This window comes from Limulus polyphemus, unplaced genomic scaffold, assembly GCF_000517525.1.
Source record: "Limulus polyphemus unplaced genomic scaffold, Limulus_polyphemus-2.1.2 Scaffold506, whole genome shotgun sequence".
NCBI lineage: Eukaryota > Metazoa > Arthropoda > Merostomata > Xiphosura > Limulidae > Limulus > Limulus polyphemus.
The window spans coordinates 271,997-298,495 of record NW_013666116.1 but is presented as its reverse complement, the minus strand read 5'-3'; the positions used below and the strand labels follow the sequence as shown (position 1 = coordinate 298,495).

Genomic DNA, 26,499 nt, shown 5'->3' with positions numbered 1-26,499 from the left:
TTCTGGATGGTTCTGGTGAACCAATTTTACGGTAAGTACTGAAAGGTACCCCAAGTTGATCCATTTTATTTTGTCTTACAATATCATCAAATACAGGAGATATTCCCGTCTTGGGAACTCTAAATCCACAATTGCAACTCATATTTATGAGCTAAGGGTGTGGAAGTGTCAAACAATGTCAAAAAGTATTTCTGACCCATGCCGTTCCACTGTGATTTAATATTGGCTGTGTTTGTGAAGTGACTTGCTGATTTGCATATTCAACATGATTTTACTATAATTTACCAAACCCTGTATTAGTGCACAGAGCATACACATTATTTCAACTTTTCGAAAGTTTTTAATAATCAGTTCATAAAAAGATTGTTACAGTTGAATAGTTATTCAATTAAAATCATAAATGATACGATTGAAAGGTATATCAGTAACTCGTCTCTCTCTCTCCCACACAAACATCATTGATGCTGGAATTATTTTACAGAGAGAGTACTGAAAACTATTGAACAAAAATGTAACCCTGTTAAGTAAATCAAGTAAATGATTATATTCTTTATTTAACACTACCAATTGGAGAACAGCACTCTCGCATTTCGGGTTAAAGGGTACAACTGCACTTCTAACTCCCACGACCTTTCCATAAATGAGAATTTACAGTATGCAATAGAGAAAGGAAATTAAGAACATGTTAAAAGTTTTGTATTTCTATGTACAATTTATAAATCTTCTTGAAGACCAAAATATGGCTTCCTTGTCATTGGCAATATATATACTACCAGCCAAGGGCGGACTGGAAGGTCGAAGCGGCCCAGTGATTTGGCTATTGGACCGATCCTAGTCTCTTGGGCGGGAGATTCGAGACTCAATTAAAATTGAGTATCAGTTGTATGTAGAGCTTAAAAAGTGGACGGGTGCAAAATGTTTGAAAACAAGAAGGCTTCATTTTATACGTAGTATTTATTATTATACACATTTTTCTTTTTTAATAGACCGGCCAGTCGGCTCTTGGTTAAAACTGTCGAACCGATTCGGTAATTGCACCAACCGCAGCTATAAACATTCCACCCATACTACCAGTAAAGAACTAGTGTGGTGTTTGAATTGAGATACGTTAAATGTAGGCAATATCTAGCGCTGCCTAAAAGAAAGGATAAAAGAAAACGCCCAAAATGAATATTTTCTGCAATTATGTGATAGAAGAGCATGACACACCACTTAGTTTTCAGGAATTCAGAATTATCTCAGGTTATACAGTTGAATGGACACTACCACCAACTAAATATTTCTGATACCACAAAGAAAAACACATCTGAACCAAGAGAATTCTATTATTTTAATACTTGTCAACTAAAAAGAAATGAATTTCTAGAAATATTATTGTAAGTTATCTGAGATCTACCATTCAAAGAAACAAAAAGCAAGCTATACCAATATACAATTTATAGCGCATTTAGTATTGCATTGTATTTTGCCACTATTTTGTTCCATAAATAATTCCATGCCAAACTTTTTTACTTATAATTTCTAGTAAAATTTCATTTTGCCCAAGATACTTTGGGGTAAATTTTAAATTGCTTTCCAGCAGAGGGCAGCAGCAGAGGTATATGGGAAGAACAATTTTTCACAATGGCTGTTTGAAAATTGAACTTATCGTATTATATTACTATAAGTCGTACAGTAAGTATAGAATGAAAACTTATAAAATGACGTATTTGAAAAGTAGTTGATTGACATTACTTGAATTTGGAAGTTTTCTTGGTGTTAAGCTCAATGATTTATTACTATTAATATTTAACATACAACGGAACGCTAAATTAGTAAAAGTAAAACTAAATATTAAAATAGTAAATGTAAATAAGTATGAAAGAAACTAGTAAGTTGTAAGATTAATCAGTTAGGATTAGGAAAAAGTTCAGTGAGAGAGAGTGTAGACTATATTATACTAAGTAATTAATATTTCTCTACTAATGAATTTGTAGTATCACTATCGCTGACACTTAACACAATTAATAACTAGTAATAGTATTGACTAATAATAATCTAATTTGGCAAACAACGATTTGTAAGCATAATGAAATGATGCTGATGTTTCGACAGAACATCAGAGTGTCTTCTTATCTTATCAAGTCATTGTGTAGCATTCAACATCCTTAATAATAATACAACTAGAAATACCCAAAAGTTGAAATGTCATCCATAAAAGTTTTACTAATTATGCCTATCAATATCATTCATGTAAGTAAGAAAAAGCAAAGTCCAAAGTACTGACCCCAAGTTATTCAACTAGTTACAGGCTGGACTCTGTTAATAAGAGCTTCTTTCTTTCTCTCATTCAATCATCTTGCAATAAAATTTCCTAGGCTTTCCTCAGCCCTCATCAATGTGATTTTCATAGCTGATATTCCTCTGTAACCTTATTAAAAAGTTTTTTGAAAAGCTAAATACTGATTGAGTCTACACCCTTTCCATCCTCCAGTAACATATAACATCCATGATTAAAGTTAACAGATTAGTTAGGAAAGGTTTTCCTTTAGTGAATCCACTATTCTTTTATATTAACTGATCTGTATTTTCCAACTCTTACTATCCTCTTCTGAAAATACGAGCAGCATTAGCAGTTCTTCAGTCCTTAAGCACTTGCCCACTATCTACTGACCTAATAAAAAAAAAAAGAGACTTGCATATCTAATCTTTGAATTTCCTTAAAATTCTAGAAAAAATGCTTTCTGGTCCTGGTACTTTGTTTTTAATCTCAGAATATTTGTCTTTACACCAGGAATTAGTATATAGATGATTCATGTCAATCTCAATATTTCCCACAAACATAAGGGTCAGGAATATTGCCAACAACCTCTCTTGTAAAAATGGAAAAGAAGAAACCAGTTGAAAGCTCAGACACCTTATAATACTCAACATTTTTTAAGGGGTCCGTTTCCCATATTAACATTTTTCTTGCATTTAATATACTTAAAAAAACCCTTGCTGTTAGTTTTAATATTATCAGCCAGCTATTTCATATAAACCCTTTTATTTCCTAGATTTTTTTTAATCAAGTCCTTAACTTTCTTATAGTACTGTAAATTTTCCATCCTGTCTGTCAATTTAAACTTGTGGAATTTATCCTTGATCTTCTCCTTTATGTTTGTAGTAAGTGAATTAAGTTTGAAAATGATTATATTACCAGTATTCTCTATATCTAACCAAGTTTCAGAAATTCCAAGTAAATCATAGTCTTCCATTTTACTTTGAGTTTTGAACTCGTTCATTTTGTTCATAATACTCCAATATTAGAATAATAACAACAACTAAAGTTATCTTTCAATCTCATAGACTTATTTTCAAAACTGTTATTTAACTTGTTGTGGTTTATGTATTTTTCTGGTCTCTTGTTTCTTTAGTTATCTTATTAATTTGTTTATTTCCAATTTCCTGATTTCTTTACCACATTGCACACACACAGTGTTGGAATACTTAATATATCTAATTTTATATTTTATTATTTCTGATTGAATTGTGTGTCTATTATTTTATTATAATGATTATTCTGCATTGTTATTTTAGTATATGGATTAATGACTAACCTAAGCCTCCTGGGTTGGCTGAACCTCAAGAGGTATTATTGAGTATATGACTAAAAATGTAGTCAGCAGCAAGGATACCCAATTGATGAACCAGTGCATTCTAATCATTATAATTAATGTTGTTTGAACATCAATTAGCTATGCTTATTATTAGGTATAAAGAGGTTAAGGTTCTGATCTGTTTAGGTTGCTTAATATTAATGTATTTTATTTAGTTTCCCTAAACATCTTGCTACCTATCATACATTTCAAGTGTTTAAGAAACTAAGCTTATTTTTTTCCTGTGTCTGTATAATTAATTAATGTATAGGCCTACTGTCTTAAATTTATACAGTTAAGAGGCCCTGCACACCTCAAATTCATGGATATGTTAGCAGAATGGTAAGAGAATCATCATTTGAGGGTGATAAATGCCTTTTCTATATACATTACTGTACATGTTTTTTTTTCTCTAAAAATCTTGAAACTTTAGATCTTTAAGTTTCCCACATTGACCACTGGTCTTTGATGAGCTTGTTTGCTTTTAGTTTGCATTGTTAGTGTTATGGCACATGTTTGGTATCTTTAGATGCCAATTCACCTCTGTCTTGTCACCTTTTTTTCTCCCTGATTTTCATCTTTTTTAGTACTGAACTTTATTTATCAGGATTACCCTGGAGTAGGTGATAATCTACTTAAAGTTTAATTCAGTAAGGTAAGGCAGTGGTTCTGTTGTTCATTATATCAGTTCTACAGTTAAAGTTCATGATATAAGAGTCCAGATGAAGAGCTCTTAAAGTAAAAATTCCTTAAATAAGTATACATATCCAAGAATACAACTCAAATGCCTTTTTTTTAATCATTTGTAGTTAATCATGTATTAGAGCTGTTTTTTTTATTAACTGTTGAAAACAAATATCACATGCAAATAATAAAATATATTAAAGCACATTGGAATATAGCTGTCTATATATATAGAAGGCATATTATTAATTTCAAATATTTGGAAAACAATGCTGAATCTTTCACTGCCATGTTTATAGAAAAACAAACTACATGTGTCAGATTTATCTTTTAGATATGCACACAAACACGTGTTGTTGTATAATTAATTACTTATTTGTTTTTTTGGGATATTTTCCAGATGACTGTTTTCTCAGATTGCAAGTATCAGTTGATTATTATTGCACTTTTTATTTCCAAAACTTGCAAATTAATATACAACATTTATAATTTTTTAATGTTAATTATAAAATTATATTTTATGGAATACTTCTTTTTCAGAACAGTTCATCCACATATGTAGGGGGGTTTGGCTGAACCCCCCAATTTTTGTGATGTAAACAAATTATGCTTATATAGTTATAATGCAGTAACTTATGGTACTTAACATTTTCTACATAGTTTACATTCTTCTGATGAAGCATTAGCATTTTCTGGCTTGAAATAGTTGCATGCCCCCAGACCCCCTGTAGCATTAGCATGCTTTGCATGCTGATTGTGCTTTTAATAATGTGTGTTGACCTTTGATCTCACAAATTAGATCCCCTTTCAAACATTCTGCGTACAAACCTGCAGTTACTTAATATCTTAATGTTCGTGTGTCCAAGGCAGTAATTTAGGAGGAGGAAATGTGTTTCCATGGTAATGAAAAGAGTTAAGCTAAGTAGTTAATTGCATTAAGTTATATCTCGCTAAGTTTAAGTGCAAGTTTACATTAATGGGTCTAGTAGATACAGATATTACGTACATTAAAAATGGTAACTTTTAAGCCTAAAACTAAACTTCTTTGCAAGTTATCGTGTATGTTTAATGAATTCAGTTAATTACAAAAATACACGTTTTCTCACATATTAGAAATTTGTCAAGAATCACTTAAGCTTCAGTCTCACTAACATTAACTTCCAATTAGAGCAAGGTTTCTGCGTAAAGCAAAACTAAAAACTAACTTGGTAATGAGTGTAACTAATTAAGTATACTTTTCTTATGTTTTAACTTATGAAGATTAGAATGCATTGTTTCATCAGTTTGGTACCTTTGCTGTGAATGATGTTTTCTGTGAGAGGACATAAATAACATAATAGGTGTGTGTAAGTCTGTTTTGTATAAAGATCTGGTTGGGGTTAAATATAAAAGATGCATAGTAGTTTGATTGTATATTTCATACTTCATTCATATAGAGTTGTCTAATTTAACTTTATTAAAAGAAAACATTAGTAAATAGTAATATCAAGTGAAATTTTTTGAGGTGCTTATATGGTATTATAGTTTAGTTTGGAAACAACAAAAAATAATCTTTATTTATCCATCTCTTTTTTTCAGTTGTACATAAAAATTATAATAATATTGCATTATATATGTGTTTGTGCGTATCTTATTTTGATTAATGGAATTATATTGACAGATTGCTGGAATATAGAATTTATGATGTCATCTGGGAGAGAGATGTTGCAGCAATTTCAGTGTAATTTCTGTAGTCGAGTCCTTTCATCCAACTCTTCACTTCAGAGGCACCTGAAAACTTGCCAGTTCAAAACTTTATCGTTTCAAGAAAATTCAGGTCCTAAAACTCCAGACACTAATATAAAACATGAATTATCTAAAAACTTTATGCTTCCTCCTATCCCGTCACAATTGACGGTGATTATGCACCAGGAGAAAAAATGCAGCAGAAATGAGGAGCCTCAAATTACCCTACAGAAGATTTCACATCCAGGCTCAAAAGATTCTTCAGCAAATGAAGATGAAGAACTTCTTTACCAGAAGTTTTTACCCAAACCATCTGGAAGTGGATCAACAGCTGGATTTGATGCTTCAATACAGACTTTGCATCATTGTCCATTTTGTGATGATACTTTTTCCAACTTTTCTCACTGCCAAACCCATATAAAAACTGTGCATAAAAATGAGTGTGATCCAGATCTGGTTGAGCGTACTTGTAGCTCATGTCATGTGGTCATGCCATCTAAAGAAGATTTGAGAGAGCACATTGTTACGAGTCATGGAGATACCAATAATATTCCTCAAAAAAATTCGAGTTCTTCAGATGGTTGTCTAACTTCAGCAGAAGAAGATTTTACCTCAAGCCAACAAAAAGAAGATCTTAATACTCCTGTGGATTCTTTTATGGATTGCCAGTTAGCAGTGATTAAGACAGAGCCTGAAGATGTTGACAGTTCTCCAGATATGGATTTGGTTCAAAATGAAGATTTAAGAGATTTCCATTCTGATGTGCCCTCAGAAAGCCCGTCCAGAGTGGCTATGCTAGAAGGGACCAATAAGTCTTTAGCTAATACATTAAGCACTTCTGATACAGAACTAGGAAAACATGACAAATCTGCTAATGCAATGAACACTTGTGGGCCTTCTGTCCATAAGGATGGTTCTGTTAGTTCAATACAGGTATCACAGCTCACTTGTACAGAATCTGGTCCAATTTCTAGCAGGTTCACCGATGTAGATTCACTTCCCAAAGATTCATCACTCTCAGTTGCTGTCTCTCAACCTTATAATAAGCCTCATGTTGTCCATTTGTGTTCTCCTGAGACTAGTCATGAAGCTGCATCAGGAAGCATTACAGGAAGTTCATCTGTTAGTTATACTGCTCATCCTTCTGTTGATCATACAGCAGCAACTACATGTACTGTTTCTCAAGAGAATGGCCAGTTTATTCAAGAATCTACAAGCTCATCTAGTTCTTTTCCTCCAGGAAAAGTTGTTTCTCCTCCTGTACTTAAAACAGTGACTGTATCACAAGGAATTGTGGCCATATCCATGCAGTCTTTGGCGAGTGTTTCTGTTGAACCAGTTTATTCACGACCAGATAATAATTTCAGTTCTGGAGAACCTAACCTAGCATCAGACAAACAACAGTTTTCTGTATATTTAGGAGAAAAACAAACTGCTCAAGGTTTCTCACACTTCACGGGTAAAGATGTAAGTCAGGTTCCCTCTAGATCTCAGGACATCACAAGTCCTGGGACTTCAGCTAAAAGTAAACCTGCTGCCAAGAGACCTGTACTTACATGTGAAGTATGTAACAAAACTTATCGATGTCGTAGTAGCTTTAAAAAGCATGTGAATGCTCACGCAGCTGCTGCTGCTGCTGCATCTCTTATATGTAAGTACTGTGGCCAAACTTTCCAACAGAAAGATATTTTCTTTAGCCATATGCGATTACATGAACAAAATGCATTTAATCAACCCCAGGGTGGTACAGTAAACTTGCCTTCAGGAGGAGTTAGTGAATCTAACTTTCAAAGTGCTATGTCATCTGGTCGAGCTAATTCATACCCGTGGGACACCAGACAAATGAAACCAGGGATGGAGGTTTCAAGTAACATGATAAACCAGTATGGTGTACCTATGTCTACCATACATCTATCAGAAGATCAGGTTCCATTTGTAACAAAAGAGAAGCAAAAACGAGTTAGTAAAAGAAAGAGGAAACCAAGCAGTCCATTAGAATCTGATTGGATGGAATCAGGAAACTATAAAAGACTTGCTTCCAACAACTTGTATCCTTGGGCTGAGAACAAATATTATCTTGAACCTGGTCCTGATGGATCTGCAGGCACACAAGAGTCTTGGACCTGTGAAAATTGTAATATGGTGTTTCAAAATTTGAAATTATTAGAAGATCATCAGAGACATTGTAGTTTTCCTAGAAGAAAAATTAATTTTCACAATTTTAGTGCTACAGAAGAAGAAAGAAATATCCCATCCTTACCCAAAATGACCAGATCACCTGCATACTTTCAACTTTTAAAGAAAGGAATAACTTCAGGTCAGTTAATAACAAACAAAAATTCCAAGTGTTTGGTTTGTAAAATTTGTTTTCGCTCATTTTCAAAAATTGAGAACTATACTAGACACAAAAAATTGCATAAATATCGATGTTTAGTGTATGCTTGTCAGTACTGTGGACAGTTCTTTAGTAAAAGACCATTATTAGAGTTTCATGAACAAAAGCATCACGAAATAATGGGTGATTCTAATAGATATTGCTGTGTTTATTGTGACCTACCATTAAGAGATAAAAAAACTTTGAAAGAACATGTAACTGAGACACATAGAGGTTTTAGAGTCCTTTTGTTCTCAAATGTGAAACCAGATTCTGGCTTGTCCAAAATGTTCTGGTCTTCACCAAAAAAATTAGCTGCTTTGAAAAACAGTATGAATAAACTTTCAAGTGCCCTGGAAACATCAGTGTTTCCAGATTTTCTGAATAATCGAATTTGTCAATGTTCTCATTGTCTGAAAGAATTCAACAGTGCCGAAGCAATGTCTCGTCATGTATGTGTGAAACCTTCTCATATTCAGCAGCTTAGTCAAGGAAATTTTTATTGTGATGTCTGTCAGCAGTTTTTTGCTACTCCAGAAGAGTTACAGAAGCATGTTGAATATCGTCATACCAAGGTTGACTTGTATAGGTGTGAAGTTTGTGGGGTGTGGGGTCGCAAAGAAGAGATGGAGCGCCACATGTTGTCTCACATGAGTAAGATGGGAAGTTTTGTCTCCACAGAACAAAATAATACCCGCATGGGAAATAATTTTCTTCTTGCAGCAACAAATGTGGTAAGTAACAACAAATCAACATGTATATCTTCAATGAGGAAAAATCCTTCTGGGGATCTCCAAAAGAAACAAGTACAAGAGCAGACCATTTGTTCCTCTTCAACATCTAAAAAGGGTAAAGCAAAAGTCAAACATTCCCAGGCAAAGAAAAGTGTTAAGATGCATGAAGAATTTGCACATCGTCTTTATTCTCAAGAATCTCAACTCAAATCGGTGATGTTTTCTCATACCAATCAAAACCAAAGTGTCCAAAAGAAGTTACTAACAAGCAATATTCAAAGGCAACGTGTTGAGGCAAACAGCCTTTCCTGTGCTAAAAATCAAAGTGAAAATGGAAACAAATTATTTAATAACAAAATGTTGAATAAAAATGTTTGTGCACTTAATCAGAAAAATATTTCTGTAGAGGAAAAATTACGAAACACAACTCATCCAAGTGAAGCTTTTGAGAAATCTCGAATACCACACCCAGGTCCTCAGAATGAAGGCTTGAAAAGGAATTTGTTACCAACTCTGAGTAGTCAAATACAAATTGTAGAAGTGAATAACCTGCTTAATCGAGGACTTCAGGGGAAAATGCTGGAGAGGACAAGAGTATCTAGTGAAGATAAACAAAATGAAAATATTGATAAAAACCCCAGATTTCTTATTAACCAAAGTGAAAATCCTGATAGAAGTAATTTGCCCAGTCCGAACAACCAAAGTGAAAATCCTGATAGAATCCGATTGTCTACCCAAAGTACCCAAGGTGAAAATGCTGAGAAAAACAGGTTATCTAGTCAAAATACTCAAGGTGACAGTGTTGATAGGACCAGATTACTCATCACACAAAATGAAAATTCTGATGGAAACAGTGGGTATAATACCAACATCCAAAGTGAAAATTTAAATAGAAATAGGTCATCTAACTTATGCAATTCAAATGAGAAAACTGATAGACTCAGCATACCAAATTCCAGCAACCAGAATGAAAACCTGAATATAATAAAAGTGTCTAATTCAAACAATCAAACTGATACCTCACTTAAAAGTAGGTTATTGAATATTAGCAGCCAGAGTGAGAATCTAGAAAGAAGCAGATGCCTTAGTAATAACCAGAATGATCATTCAAACAGAAGTGGACTCTCTAGCTTAGTTCACGAGGGTGAACAATCTGATAAAAGCAGTTTGTCTAGTCCTCTTAATCAACAGGAAAAAAACAGGCTACATAATATTAGCAGTGAAATTGAAATTTTTGATGTGAGTAAATTTCAAGGAAAAGGAAGCCATATGGAAATTTTGGAAATAAGTAGGTTACCCAAAGGAGAAAATTTGGTGGAAAACTCTGAAAGCAGCTGTCCATCTAGTTCCAGCAGTCAGAGTGAAAACTTAGAGAAAGATTTTATACCAAGCTGCAGCAAACAAAATGATAATGTTGACAAAATATCCATTCACAATAGCCAGACAAATAGTATTGAAATCAGTCAATTACCTATACAAACCACTATAAAAAATGACAAAGTGGTCAGTGGAGATGGAAAGTTACCATATTATAACAGAAATATTCAATCAGATGCTAAAAAGATGTCGAATTCCACCAATCAGGGTGAAAGTTTAGATCGAGGTGCAGAGTACTGCATTACTTGTGAAGAATTCATTCCTTCTCATCTTTTCTCATATCATCTTCTCGAAAAACATTGGGATGGGGGTGATCGATCAGATTTTCTGTTTGATGCTCATTCACTACCTGATAATGAATGGCTAACAGATATTTCTGAAAAGGACCTTGGTCACTATGATGAACTTGGTGTTGATGAACATTTTGAAGGAGACACAGAAAAAAACTGCACCACACTGGAAGCAGAATCAACCAGTGAGAAATGAGATTTGTAATTAACAGTAAAAGTAATCAGAAATAAAACATTTTTGTAAAAGTATACATAACTTATAAGAAAATGTAGGTTTGTGTGCTATTCATTTATGTATGTGATGAACATAACTATTTTTCGTTTAAACTTGTAAATAAAGTAATCGTTTAACGGCAAAAAGTTTCTTAAAGATTGTAGTAAGTGTTTATGATTTAGCCACACGAATATTTGTTAAAAGACGGTCTGAAAAGTAGCCTTTTTTGAAAATACTGTTTAACACAAGTTTATATTTTAATTCTGTTTCCTTAAACTTGTTTGTTTGTTTGTGAATTTTTATAAAAAGATGTCAGTGCATTAAGTAGCATGCTGGCTCCATAAAATATTCATAAAACTTTTAACCTGATTTTTTTAAGTGTTTTAGTATATTTTAGGAAAGAGGCATCAAGCTTTCTGTTTTCTTAAGTGAACTGATCTACAATTTTATATTTTTACAAATACAATATAAACTGTTCAAATAGTTTCATTTTTTTTTTTATAGAGATCAGTTGTGTTTATCAGAGTATTTGAACAGAAAATCATAACGTGACGATAACTGTTACATTCAAGCTTATAAAATATGTTAAAACCTTTCTTTATATGAGGAAGGAACGCTTTTAAAAAAAAGACGCGCTGTAATGGAGTTTTTGTTTGTTTGTATGATACATTAACTTGTTTAGATGTGAAATGCTTTAGTACTGGGCAAATGATGTTAGTCTTGGGATACATGGACGTACATATAACGATGTTAAAATGTAAACTGAGTTTACTATATTTTGTATGTTTGTGTAATCCATAAGAAGGTAAGACACATCAGACTAATACAAAAAGTTTATATACTTTCGGTATATATGCATAATATTTATTAAAATATATTAGTTCATAAGCGAGTCACAAGGTCGTAAGTTAACAGGAAATGTGGTTGATTATGTTTTGTACACGCTATAATGAAAATGAAATATTAATCCTTAGTTTTTATTATTGATAATATGGTTTTAATTTACATTGATAGTATTTAACAACATTCAACATGAACTGAAAACCGTCTTCCAATCGTTAATATCAACAGGAAGATACAACAGTAGGAATAATGTTAGAATACATTAAAACATGTCCTAACAAGGGAGTATGTGTAACTTAGACGGAAGTAATATGCCACATTTTTTTTTACATGGTTACTCTATCCATGTTATCTAAATATGTACTTCTTGGTTTTCATAATTAGTAACAGAGGCCTCGAGTATGTGTGCGTTTTCACGAGTCTCACGTTTGACATTCAATTGCACGTTTTTGTGGTAGTATTTTATTCCGCTGCAACTTGATAATCAAAATACACTATCGTAAACCTTGTGAATTGTAAATGGTTACTTTGTATTGTGGCACTCGCATGGTCTCATTTGTAACTAACCGGTTCTCATGAAAAATAAAATCTTAAATTTCTTGTTCAGGCCCACTACCTAGTTTCTCGAATGGACATAGGTGGCGCTAGGAATGCTACCTCTATTTCATCTTATAATTTATCTATATACGAAGTGAACACATTTTTTACAGCATTTCCTTTTATTTATATATTTAATTAATTTAAGTTGACCCCAAAATATCACATTCCCAAAACATAAAATTTATTCAACCTATTTCAGTTACTATTGTACCTGTCGAGTTGAACAGGTAACGATAAGATATTCTAAAATAGTTCTTTGGAAGAGTTTCATTATAACATTGGCCTACTGTGTATATATTCTCTTTTTGTATTTTCCATACATTTCTCCTTTGGCCAGTATTTGATTTTATTGTGTGTGTTGTACGTTTTCCTGTACTTTGATTATGAAGCCTGCCGTGTAGGAACCTTCAATAAAAAGAAACAAAAAGTTGTGTCAAAAGTAGCTTCTAACAGCTTCTAATTTGTTTACTTGAAATAAAGAAGATCTAAATGAGTAACTTCCAAAATAACACGAAATTCGCACAAGTATCGAATAGTGTTTGAGAGTCAAAGGTCCTCACCTGGAACTTGATGACTGGTATACTCTGTGTATCTCTATGTTTATGTATAATCACAGTTAAGTCGACTATGTTAATAGATTATAATTTATTTGTTAGCCTGTAAGTGTTTTGGTATAGAAATGGTTATATTTTTATTCTCCGAGCTTTTGCAGTGTTATGGAACACTTGAAACATTGAAAATCTGATTTCTGAACATTCTTTTTTGCCAGTGTTTTGTCATAGTTCTCATTATTGTTAAGGTTATTTTACAAAATCTGGTAATGTGAAATGAATGTCAGTGGAAACACATTTTTTACACTTTTTTGTTGTTATTCTTCGAGCAGGACATTCATTGTTAATTTCTGTATGTTTAGATCTTTTAAGCCTTCTTTTCTTTCATCATTTTAAACCATTTATTTATTTTTGCCGTACAGTCTGTAAACAGATGAATACGTAAGTTGGTGAAATCTGTGATAACGATGTTTCTGTTTACCAATGTTTCCTTGCTCTGTTTACGAAAGGAGATAGTTGAGTATATTTTCCAAGAGCTGTTATTGTGCTGTATTGCTGATAAAATAATGGGTATCATTCGCTGTATGTATGTACACACATACATATTTAGGGTAAAGTTATAATTAACCAGTGAATATAGTATGAAGTGGAGTTAGTCCTCATAATGATGATGTCTCACGGTGGGACAGCAATAAGTCTACAAAGAACGCTAAAATCCGTGATTTGATTCTCACACTGGACACTGCAAACAGCTTAATGTGGCTTTGCTCTAAAACGAACGAACAAACAAACATAATGATAATATACCGTATGTTAGAGTTCCTTTCTTTAATAGGTGGTACCAGAATGTTGTTTAAATTTGGTAAGTGCTATCTTTTTCCTGCATGAAAACTATATTTACGAATACTAAAATCCACTGGTGGATCGTATAAAACTAAATTCTTGGGTTATATATATATATATATTTCTTTTGAGAAGCATGGTAAATCGGTTTAAACTTCCAAATTGTAACCTCCTCTTTGTGGAGTTGTACATGAATGTTTTGTGATGCAAGCCTATCAAATCTCAAGTTGTAAGGAAGTAGTGTTTTATGAATAATTATACAATATACTCATTCGTTAAAAGCCCACGTGTTGTTTAAAGATACTATTGCATGTTGCCAAGTTTTAGACACGTCATGCATCTTGTTTAGTAATACACAGGAGTAGGTGTAACAAATACGGGTTGATAAACGTGCTATTTTCATATGAATGGGTGTAATAAACGCTGTCAAATCAACTTCGAGGGGAGAAAGTTCTCTTTTACACATGAGTACATGTACAGATGTAATAAATATTGTCAAACCAACTTGAAGTTAATGAAGTCGTCTCTTGCAGGTGTCAATTTATTAAATAATGTCAAACCAACTTCAAGTTAATGAAGTCTTCTCTTGCGGGTGTCGATTTGGTAAATTATGTCACACCAACTTCAAGTTAATGAAGTGCTCTCTTGCAGGTGTCGATGTAGTAAATATTGTCAAACCAACTTGAAGTTAATGATGTATTTTCTTGCAAGTGTCGATGTAGTAAACATTGCCAAACAAACTGGAAGTTAATGAAGTCTTCTCTTACAGGTGTCAATTTATTAAAGAATGTCAAATCAACTTCAAGTTAATGAAGTTTTCTCTTGCGGTTGTCGATTTGGTAAATAATGTCAAACCAACTTTAACTTAATGAAGTCTTTTCTTGCAGGTGTCGATGTAGTAAATATTGCCAAACCAACTTGAAGTTAATGAAGTCGTCTCTTGCAGGTGTCAATTTATTAAATAATGTCGAATCAACTTGAAGTTAATGAAGTCTTCTCTTGCAGGTGTCAATTTATTAAAGAATGTCAAACCAACTTGAAGTTAACGAAGTCTTCTCTTGCGGGTGTCGATTTGGTAAATTATGTCAAACCAACTTGAAGTTAATGAAGTCTTCTCTTGCAGGTATCGATGTAGTAAATAATGTCAAACCCACTTCAAGTTAATGAAGTGTTCTCTTGCAGGTGTCGATGTAGTAAATAATATCAAACCAACTTGAAATTAATGATGTATTTTCTTGCAGGTGTCGAGTGATTAAATAATGTCAAACGAACTTCAAGTTAATAAAGTCTTCTCTTACAGGTATCGATTTAGTAAATAATGTCAAACCAACTTAAAGTTAAGGAATTGCTCTCTTACAGGATTCCTGGTGGTTAGGATGCTCGATTCGCAATTTGCGGGTCGCAGATTCGAATCCCCGTCACTCCGAACATGCTCGCTCTTTCAGCCATGGGTTCGTTTTAATATGACGGTCAATCTCACTATTCGATGCTATAGAGTTGGTAGTGGCTGGTGATGACTAGCTGCCTTCCCTCTAGCCTATCACTGCCAAATTAGGGACGGACAGCACAGATAACCCTCGTGCAGCTTTGCTCACAATTCAAAACAAACCCAACTCTTACAGGTGTCGATGTAATAAATACTATCAAACCGTTTTCGAGTAAGAAAGAGCTTTTTACCATTTTTCTGTTTAATGTGTCACTAACTTTATCAACTGAAACCTTTTTTTTTTATCAAACGCCCAGATTTTTAAATGTTTTGAATTACTAGCTGGATCAGCTATTAATTTCACGTTTCCAAGAGTAATATAGAATATATTCAGGTAAATTTCTCCAAATGTCTACACAGTTTCTAACCTTTCTATCAATCGTATCAAATCTTAATTGTTTAAGTTATTGTTATAGCTGAATCAACTATTTCACTCTTCCATGACTAATACAATGAACCTCAAGTAGACAGGTGTCACCTACTTAATATTTGCGATTGACTTGCAGGCAGTACTGTGTAAAATCCATAGAAGCTGGTCCCCAGATGAATGCCAGAAAACGAAGCATCTACAAGTATACAAGGTAAGACCATCACCTAGATATATGTGCTAGACAATCTGGAGGTAGAGATAGACGAGGAAGCTCTCAAGAAAAAAAAAACTTTTTTAATCTTCTACAACTTCTAATAAGGTGAGAACGGCAATTATGGAAAGTCTTCACCGACATTCAGAGGGAATGCGACTGTTGGAAAACACAGTACTGTATGGTGTAGTTAGAAAAACAAAAATTGTGGAATCAATAGAACAGTATACGGTCAGAATATTACTGACAATATCAGTAATTAAATCTCTTCTATCTTCTTTGAACTAGCCAGTCCTCACATGAAAAGTGAGTGCAATTCCTGAGATTGTCATCTAATACTCGACTCCATGACTAGTGTAGATTATATCTTTATCTTAGTATTTTCAGGTAAATGTTTTTAAATCCACATATCCTTCCTCCATGTAGTTAATCATACCCATGTTGACTAAATCTTTTATTGCAATAAATATGCCAATTCTTTTTTACATGTAATGGTTACTTATTGTAACCTTTGTTGATAACTATCAATCTGGCTTGTTCTCGTCTCTGTATGGACTTCTGAGAAAGTATTTTATTCAAACAGGCATACAGAAACATGTACAAGTGGTTTGACTTAAAACTATATGTAAACCGTTGTTTGAAGTATGTAACCTGTGAACTTGTGGGATACCTTACTAAGACTTTGGCTCGCGTATACAAGTTGAGTGCTTTCATAGTTGTCTTTTCTTTCGATTTTGACTCTAGTTCTTCTTGACCTCAATATCCGGCAACATGTCACACAGTATTGGAAACTAACGAGTAATTTGTTAATATTACAAATAGTTATGTGAATAAAGCTTTGTTTGCTTGTTCATTGGTGTTAATTTGTATTTGCTATTCATGTTAAATTTGTTCTTCGCTTAACAATCTTGAACCTGTTGGTTTTATTCTTGTCAAACACCAATGAACCTGGATATCACAGACTAATTATAACAAAAACAAAACATTTTGGTGCTGTGATCAAAGTATTGTTATTGCGGAGTTTATTTTGAATGTGGCTCTTGGTCTCTTGACCCTCGTGTACAGTAAAGTTTGTAACTTATGTGATTATAAAAGGTAACATTCTGAGATTACAAAAAAATGCGGCAAAGATAAGGAAGTTACAATGGTTGTGAAGGTTCAGTCCAAGAAAATGACAAGGACAAGAATGAGCATTCTTTTGGATCCAGAGCTTTTACTAACATTGTGAAAGCAATATCAATATTCCCAATTCGTTCTTGGGACCAAAATATTGATGGGGAACCTTAAAACAATCTCAAATGGTTACACTCTGCATACAGGAGTACAGAGCAGTAGAGAAAGCTGATGGTGGCCTGAAAGTACCGAGAATAACTGCCGTACTCTCTATAGGGCTCCAACGTACTATGTGTATCATCATAGGATAAGGAGATTTATGAGATGCGCTCGCTGGATGAATTTCTGAGCATTTCGTTGTAACACCACCAGGCAGTGCAAATGACATATTATTATGATCCAGTGAATGGACAATGTTCCAAAACCGTGTCCAGTAATGAAGTAGGTCACTATGGGAACTAATGACATCACGTGATTATGATAGCAATTATAGTGCAGCTACTCTGCATTGAGTTATCCCACTAAGGGCTTACCCCAAGGACATCATATGCATCGGGATGTGTGCATTTGTTGAACTTTAAGAAGAAAATGGAGAACACCCTTGGACATCTTGACTGAATTTAAACAGAAAAGTGGACATTTGGAACCTGTGGCCACCACTTGGTTGTGAGTTTTGTTTGTTTTTGAACTTCGCACAAAGCTACACGAGAGCTATCTGCGCTAGCTGTCCCTAATTTTGCAGTGAAATACTAGAGGGAAGGCAGTTAGTCATCACCGCCATCTCTTGGGCTACTCTTTTAATAACGAATAGTGGGATTGACCATCACATTATAACGCGCCCACGGCTGGAAGGGTGAGCCTGTTTGGTGGGACGGGGATTCGAACCCGCGACTCTCAGATTGTGAGTCAAGCCCCCTAACCACCTGGCCAGGCCAGGTTGTGAAGTAAAACAGATAAACCAGCCAGAGTTCAAGGGAATGGTAAATAAAGACCTGGTCTATTTGGCCTAGACGTTAAATGTATTAAGCAAATTGTTACAGTGGAAGGTAGTGCAACATCTGGTGATGAGTTTAGGTGTCCAGTGATTGATGCTATAGAGCATTTAGTCAAGACAAAATTCAAAGACTGAGATGCAGTTGTTAATGCGTTGCACCACAGATTCGGCTCAGTGGAGACCAAGTGATCCATAAGACCGAGTTCAAAACTCGAAGGCGAGAACCCTAAGATAACTTGCCCATTTATGCAGAAAATTTAGAGAGATTATATAGAAGACATTTCCTACCATGTCTTCTGAATATCTTGATCAGGTGCTAATCAATATTGAGGGATTACTGAGTAAATCCATGTGGTACCACATGAGGCTGAGGAACATTTCATCTCTCATGAAGGTAGTTTCAGTAATAAAATGGTTTGAGTTAGTCACATCAAACTACATATACTTGAACAAAAGAGGAAATTTTTAGCATCTGCAAGTATGGCTATAGATCCAGCTCCAAAACAACTTCCAGTACTTGTAAAGGCCCCCAGTACTCTGAAGATGCATCAACCTTTTATCTCATCAATTCCACTACTGCAAAGCAGAATAGCACAGCAGCCATGGTCCTAATGAGTCAGCAGGTGTTTTTGTCCCAAGAATCATGAATGCACTGCCACTACACTTACAGTCATGCTTCCCAAAGTGCCATGAGTGTGAGGGAGGAAGTGTCTGCTTCAACTGTGGTGAATCTGATCACTAGTTGTGGGAATATCTGTATTTTGTTGCCAGATAGGACCATACACTTTTCAGACCAACAAAAATACAGGAAGATCAACAATAAGTAACGGCTGCTTCAGCACCTACTAGTTTAAAATAGTAGAGCTTCAGTTGGATCTGACGTCAAACTTGGGCAAGTGCAGCAGACAGTTTGCACCTAAAGTTATAGTATCTGGTCTGGAGAACCATGAACTTGGTCTCGCATGTTATGCGCCCATAATGATGCATCAGCATGATGTTAACTTTTCAAAGGATACTGGAGCAACAAACATCTTACTTGACCTTACCGTGTATTAGGCACTCCCTGTTAAAATACCATTTTGGCCAGTTAACTTTTTCTGGAAAATGAGGACAAACTAGACATAAGTAGAGATCATGTAATAAAATAATTGCGCGGGCGAGGAAATAACAAAATGCAAAATAGAAAATAAAATAATGGTGAAAAACTCGCCAAAGTAAATTAATTTTATTGGTAAAACACGAAAACAACGTTTTGGGCAACAGCCCTTCATCAGGTTTCCAGTGAGAATGAAACTGTTAATAGAAGGGTTAGGGTGAAAGAGACAAAGAACAAGTAACACGTGGTTCGAGAACAAGTTCCTAAGCTACAAATAAGCTAAGGGAAGTAACATACAATGATTAATAATAATAATAATTTGATATAAACTATATATCAAAAAGTATAACATGAATACAGGCAACAATGTAAAGAAATGAATTCAATGAGAGAAGGAACACATGTATCGAGAAATATTGTTCAAAAAAATACAACAACAAAAGGTATGTGAACTTAATAGGATGATGAAGGACTGTGAAAAGAAATGAATATAGAGGTAACAAAACAGGGTGGCTAAAGTGAACGGGCTAGAGAGGAAAAAGAGTGCCTACATTGAACAAAATGTTGTGCACGTCCTATAACTGGAAAAGTAATTGGTCCATGCTGTTGACTAGCTGCATTTCTAATAGCCACACATTATTACATAGACATAGGTTACATGTGTTCAGTAAAACAATTGGCTTCCCTGTGTTAATTACTTGTTTTTGTATATTTGTGCAAAGCTACTCAATGGCTATCTGCATTAGCTGTCCCTAATTTGAAACTAATAGACTAGACGAAATGCAGCTAGTCAACACTATGGACCATTAACTATTGGACCAATTTTTGTGCACGATTCACCAGCAGATCCATAGTTCTGCATGCTAACCAGTGGGTCATGCTCAGTCAACTTTCTTGGAGCACTAGGTGTATATCCAGAACTGAACTTGAGTAGATGTTAATGGACAGGATAATACAACTTTCAGAGAATGCTTGGTCGTCTTCAGTAGTGATTTTCAAAGAGAAGGACTTTAGACGTGAGAATGCAGTAGAATGCATTGACACCTTAACTATATTGTGCATAGATAAATGTCTTGATGCAATGGAAGGTGATCATTGGCTCAGCTCACTAGACATGAATCCTTGATACTGTCAAGTTGACTGGACGACGAAAGCAGAGCTAAGGCTACTTTTCAACACCGGAAAAGGACCTTATGAATTCCACATCTTGCCATTTGGTGAATGTAATACCTCTGTTACTTTTGAGCAGTTGATAAAGCATGTGCTGATAGGACTGGAATGGGATCGATGTCTCACCTATGTGCATGACATAATTATCCTTGGACGCATGTTTTAAGTCACATGTTAAACCCCGAGAATGGAACAACACATCAAGGATGCAGGTTTGAAAATGAAACCAGGAAAGTCATATAGTTAGTATAAGTAAAGTATTCACTGACCCTGCAAAGTTTGCAGCGTTCAGGAACTGACGCTAACCTTCTAACAAACAAGATTTCACAGATTTCTAGGTTTTGTAATCTATTATCGACTATTTGTGGCCAATTTCTCCAAGTTAGTTGTTCTATTATTCGCCATACTTATGGATACCCGCATTTCAAATCACAGACGTGTAAAGAAGAGAAGTTAAATCTATTGCTACCTGCCACATGTTGGTATCCAGGTCTAGAAGGATCTTTAAATGGTCACTGACATGAAGAAAACATAAGATAGATTTAAAATAGTACTTTACACGCGTCTAATTTGAAATCTGTAATGGATTAATTAAGAAGAATGTAGAAAAACAAAATTAACGTAACATAATATTTATCACTATTATTGGGGCCTATTATATTATTCATCTGTTGTTATTCATCTCTAAACGACCTAACTTCCGAAATAAAAATAGATAAAAGACTATGCATCTCTTGCCTGATAAAAAATCTTTAGAATGTTATATATGGGTGAAACACGCGACAAGGAGTTTATCAGTTGTGTTTATTTATAAAAGTTTCTCAATTCTATGGTCTGGTAAGTAAGCAACATAGAATGGACGAATAGATAAATTGATCTTGTTCAGGTAAAGTAGTTTATGAAACGTGTAAGACTTTGATTGTACACAACTTTACAAAATAGTAAAAACAATAAATAGAAACTTAATGATTGCCATTCCGATCTTCAACAACCCCTGTTTCTTTTTATAGGTTTGCAGTAATCTTTAAGTATAACAACAATAAATAAAGATTTCTCTATACTCACACACAATGGTTATAAGATTTTTATGATGCTACTAACCTTTACCAGGAATTTTCTTTTTTATTTTAGTAATCGAAAAGATTTATAGATTATTTTATGTAAAACCCAAGATTATCAAAGTACAATCTGGTACTTCATTTTAAAAGATAAGAACTTTAATTATAATATTAATTATTAATTTACTCTAACCAGAAATTATTATGGATTAATTTGTATTACATGTAACTTATCATGATTTTTTGTAAAGTAATATTCAACCAGCGTTGTTGGAGTATTTTATTTACAGATATATTAACAAAAAGAGAAACTGACACATGTCACCGATAAGAGTATTTCGTTTATTCTATCTCAAACAAAAGCAATTCGCTATTTTGTTTGTACGTCAGAATATGCCCCCCAGTGGCACAGCGGTATGTCTGCGGACTTACAACGCTAGAAACCGGGTTTCGATACCCGTGGTGGGCAGAGCACAGATAGCCCTTGTGTAGCTTTGTGCATAATTAAAAACAAACAAAACAAACAAACAAACGTCAGAATATTACATTTTTTAACTTCTAAGTACCACAGCCATATCAATTACCTAGTTTTGTTGAATAATTTTAGGTACATAGTGTTCAGAAAATATATGAACTTAGCTTTTGCAATGAATATTTCGAACCTACTTTCTATTTTTGTCATAAATTGAAAAAGGTCTCAGTTTTATAGAGAAGTTCATTTTAAAAGAGAAATTCAATTTTGTTATATTAGTTAAGCTAATTTACGTAAATGTAAACTGTTAAAATCTCATAAAACTGTGTTAGAAATCTTTGCTTCATTAATAACATTAGGAACTGATGTGAAAATTATAACATTTAAATGCAGTGAAATAATTTGAATGTTTTTTATTTCTAAAGATGAGATGAAAGAAAGAAAGTGAGTGTTAAACGCAGAAATTATACCTAATAAAAAAAGATATATAATATATTCAAGCGGAAAAGTATAAAAACAAACTAATTACCAGAGAAGCACAATTTAATACAGGATAACAACATAAGATACATTAGAATTTTACGTAATATGTTGCAGATTATCTAATAAAATGGAGTAATTTTGGTTGTAAATAATTTATAATTTTTCTTTTACATATATACATAATCATTTTCAAGGAGTTTCTATGAAGAATTTAATGTTTCCCTGAAAAGTAACTTATTTTTTGTTTGAAAAATTAAGACTGAACAACAGTTATTAAGGCTACAAAGAAGATGGTTCAGTCTCAGAAAAACATCTGAGAAGAATGAGTAACATAATTACATACATGCTAATATCTTTTATTTTGTAGGTTACGTGGAAACTAAAAGTTCAATTTACATGTGAACTTTTAAAGAAGTTTATTAATAAAACAATAGAAAAAATCAGTCAATATCAAAATAATTCCTCTGTGGGATTTTCTGTCTCCTTAAAATTATATATATATATATATGTAGAGAGAGAGAGAGAGAGAAATAAGATAAAACTGTTATACTGCTCAGCACTTTTCTCATATGTTTTTTGTTTGTCATTTCAGTTATCAACTAGCAATACAGAGTGCTTGAATTTAGTAAAAATAAACTAAATTAATTCATTAGGGAAAATTCTGGAAAAGTTTTTTTTTATTTTAAATAATAAACATGAAACTACATACCTGCAAGAAAACAAGTTTACATCATTGCGAATTAATTAACATGTTCTCCCGTGCGTATGATTAGGACTTAATGCACAGCAGGTAGTACAAGCAAATTGGGATTTTTTGTAAAGAGTTAAGCAGAGCATACGTTCTATGAAATTTAAATGCGATGTCTCATTAACACCATCATTAGTTTTGTTGCCTGGTGGGAATCTAGACAGACAAACATTAAATAGTTTTACAAGTAAATATGAAAAAATACATTGATAGACAGAAGGCTGGATAGCTAGAAGAATGGATATTGTAGAACCAAACAACTTACTATAAAGTCTACACTGATAACGTAAATAAACAAACTGCACAAGTAATAGTGTTACTTTATAACAAAATGACTTCGTACAGCTTATATTATTTAGAATCTCAAAAATAACAACAAAATACGTTAAAAAATACATATGAAATTACATAACCGAAACGGTAAGCGTTTTGGGAATATCAGTCAGAGCTAATGACAAAAAGTGACTGATGTTGAATTGCCAACAAAACTAGCTATCAAATCAGGTATGAGATAAAAAAAAAAACTTTAACATATATTTCTATGTTGGTCTTGACATAAATATTATACTGAAGTTAATCGAACATCATAATAACACTATTCCAGGTCTCGTGGTGTGGCTGGTAGTTTGGGAACCTTCAAATATTTCTGTACTATCTTGTTACTTTTACCAAGAGGTATGCCCAGTTTTACTGTAACAACTTTTTGGATTGGAGGCATTCTTTCGAAAACATAGCCTTCAGTTTGAGGATGAGGGCCTTACTCAGGTTTGACTTGGGGTGCGTTTCAGAGCTTCTTGCTGTCCTAATTGCTCTACTGTACGAGTTATTCTGCTTCTTTGAAGAACAGCGAATACTTTCTTCTGCGAAATGTTGTATCCTTTGGTTCTACATCGTTTAATAATAATGTCGCTGTACGAATATTTTTCTCATGAAGAGTTGTAATCTTCTTGCTATAAGTTTAGCCATTGCCGAATAGTCGGAAATTGGCTGTGAATCAAATATGCAGTTGACACGGTTCGTATCTGGTTTAACACACACACACACACACATATATATATATATATATATAGTTCATATAAAGTGCGCTTAATCCTCTATATTCTTTAGAATTTCCACAGAAAATGATTTAATCTGAGGACTTACAGATCCAAATAAAACCTACACAGAACGTCCTAGGCAAGGATAAAAAATAAAGTTAATAAATCTCATAATTTTCCACAAAACTTATCTCAAGCAACAGAATAAAAACGAAATAACATAATGATAACAAAACCATCAAAATACTGCTGCTTATTTGGACATTTCTATGAAGCGAGGGCTACTCACCAAAGGTAACGCTCCATGTAACATACATTATTTGAAAACTGGCATGCAGGAGTTGTAAGCGTTTCATTGATCGTTGTTTGGTCAAGTGAGCTGGGAGGATCAGGTAGACCTTGGACCTTTACCTCCCTCCTTTGGCTGTTGGTTTGGTTCGTGAGGGTCGTGGATGAAGCCCCACATTAATTCTTCAGTAGAATTCGGCCCGGTAGCTAGGGAAACCCATTATTACATTACGCAGCTACTGCATGCACATTACAACAGTTCGTTCGCACACGCGCGTGGCCCTTTTCAGGCCATGTCCATGAATGTACTACGTTGATTGTTCGTGTTTTCTGGTATATACTTCTATTTTTCTCGTTCGTTTTCAACATAAAGTTTTGTTCACACAAACAGTTCCGTACCTATCGATGTATAACATACAGCACTAATCTTATCTGTACATATAAAAACCCTTTTAAAAATAAAATCAACACTATATGTAGCTACCAGTTTACCCAATAAGGAGTTTACTAGATTTAGTGGTGATTAGGCTATTTTTATCGTGTATGGTAAAGGTTTCAGTGTTCTTAATTTTGCATCGTTGTTAATGTTGTTAAGATTTTTGTGGAAGTAATCTATTGATCTATTTCTAAGTCTGTCTGACAACATGTTTGCATACTTGTGTGGGAAGGTTGTGTTTGTGTATCTCGGAGTTCTGTATGCTTTAGTGATTATTGAATTTTGTATTGTCTGTAACTTTTGTATTTGGATCAGACAGTGGCATTTCACTTGCATGCATGATGAATAGAATAGGGCTAACTACCTCGGGATAGAGTACTCCGAGAAGGTGCTCGACACATTAATTTTAGCTTTCCTGTTGTCTAGAAAGTTGGAGAGCCAGTGAATAATACCTCTCGGTTATAGTTCCATATAGTGTCGAATACTTCATCAACATCGAAAAAGCAAGCGACAGTGCATTCGTTTCGATTAAAACTATCTACCTTTTTCTGTGAATCTGACCAGATGGTCTGTTCTTTGTCTTCTTTTTCCCGAATCAGTTTTGTATGTCCGATGATTTTGGTGTTACTTCGAGATAGGCCAACAGTCTTGAACTTATGATTTTTTCTAGTAGTTTTCCAATACAGCTGGTTAGTCTGACTTTTCGGTTTATTTGCTGGCCTTCCTTCTTTCAGAAACATTAAAACGTCTGCTAGCTTCCAAGCAATTGGTATGTAACCTGATTGTAGGAATGGTTTGTTATGAATTTCGCGCAAAACTTCACGTCATTTATTGATGTCATTAGAAGTTACAGGTTGTGGATTTCCCTCAGCAGTTTATACATGTTCAACTGGCTACTACTCTCACCCATTAATCTTTCATTTTTCTTTAAAATGTTTGTTTGTTTGTTTTGAATTTCGTGCAAAGTGTAAGACTAGAGGGAAGGCAGCTAGTCATCACCACCCATCACTAATTCTTGGGCTACTCTTTTATCAACGAATAGTGGGTTTGACCGTCACATTATAACACTCACGGCTGAAAGGGCGAGCATGTTTGGTGTGACGGGGATTCGAACCCGCAGATTGCGAGTCGAGCGCCCTAACCACCTGGTCATGCCGGGCCTAAGTACTGGATTGTAGGAATAGATTAAGTATAGCAGCTAGATGGTGGTACAGTCTTGGTGTGCCTTTTTTGATAAGTATATATTGTACTTTGTCATATCAAATACACAAAGAGTAAGAAATCAAACGCTCGTCAGTATTATGCATCAACAATATGTTTAGTGCCGTTACCCAGGGTTACGGCTTCAATCTGCGTGCTTACCAAAATAAGCTTTTTCAGAGAACACTTATACACGTCTATTTGTAAACTATAACAATGAAAGTATATGCTGCTTAAAAAATAAGAGTTACAGGTTTAGTATATACTAGACAACCCGTGACCTGTTGGGTCACCCACTATTCAGAGGTTATGAAGAATTCAAGCTAATTTCAATCTTGCACCCAAATGAAGGTTTATTTTGAGATAATTTAATTAAATATTTCAATCCATCCATGTTATTCATAATTCAAGAAAATATATTTGATTGTTGATCGGGAGTAAAGGACCATTTCATTTTTCAAGAAAGTGAAGTCAGAGTTTTCAGG

At 34.0% G+C, this 26,499-nt stretch overlaps 1 protein-coding gene across 3 annotated transcripts; it reads left to right on the top strand.

The window, feature by feature from the left end:
* Positions 1–12,464, top strand: LOC106458729. 3 transcript variants are annotated; one of them, XM_022385026.1, is made up of 3 exons: positions 1,651–1,674; positions 3,913–3,959; positions 5,962–12,464. In XM_022385026.1, exon 3 carries the CDS (start codon positions 5,982–5,984, stop codon positions 10,995–10,997), a length of 5,016 nt encoding a protein of 1,671 aa, XP_022240734.1. In that variant the 5' UTR covers positions 1,651–1,674; positions 3,913–3,959; positions 5,962–5,981; the 3' UTR covers positions 10,998–12,464. The 3 variants fall into 3 exon arrangements, with proteins under 3 accessions (XP_022240733.1, XP_022240731.1, XP_022240734.1); XM_022385025.1 differs by lacking the exons at positions 1,651–1,674; positions 3,913–3,959 and adding an exon at positions 1–31; XM_022385023.1 differs by lacking the exon at positions 3,913–3,959 and having other exon boundaries at positions 1,598–1,674.
* Positions 12,465–26,499: the final 14,035 nt, after the last annotated feature.

Bases quoted from the DNA above. Each gene is read 5' to 3' on its own strand.
- LOC106458729 (XM_022385023.1), top strand. From the start codon at position 1,602: ATGGGAAGAACAATTTTTCACAATGGCTGTTTGAAAATTGAACTTATC. The intron at 1,675-5,961 runs GTAAGTATAGAA...TTATATTGACAG, and splicing joins ATATTACTATAAGTCGTACA to ATTGCTGGAATATAGAATTT.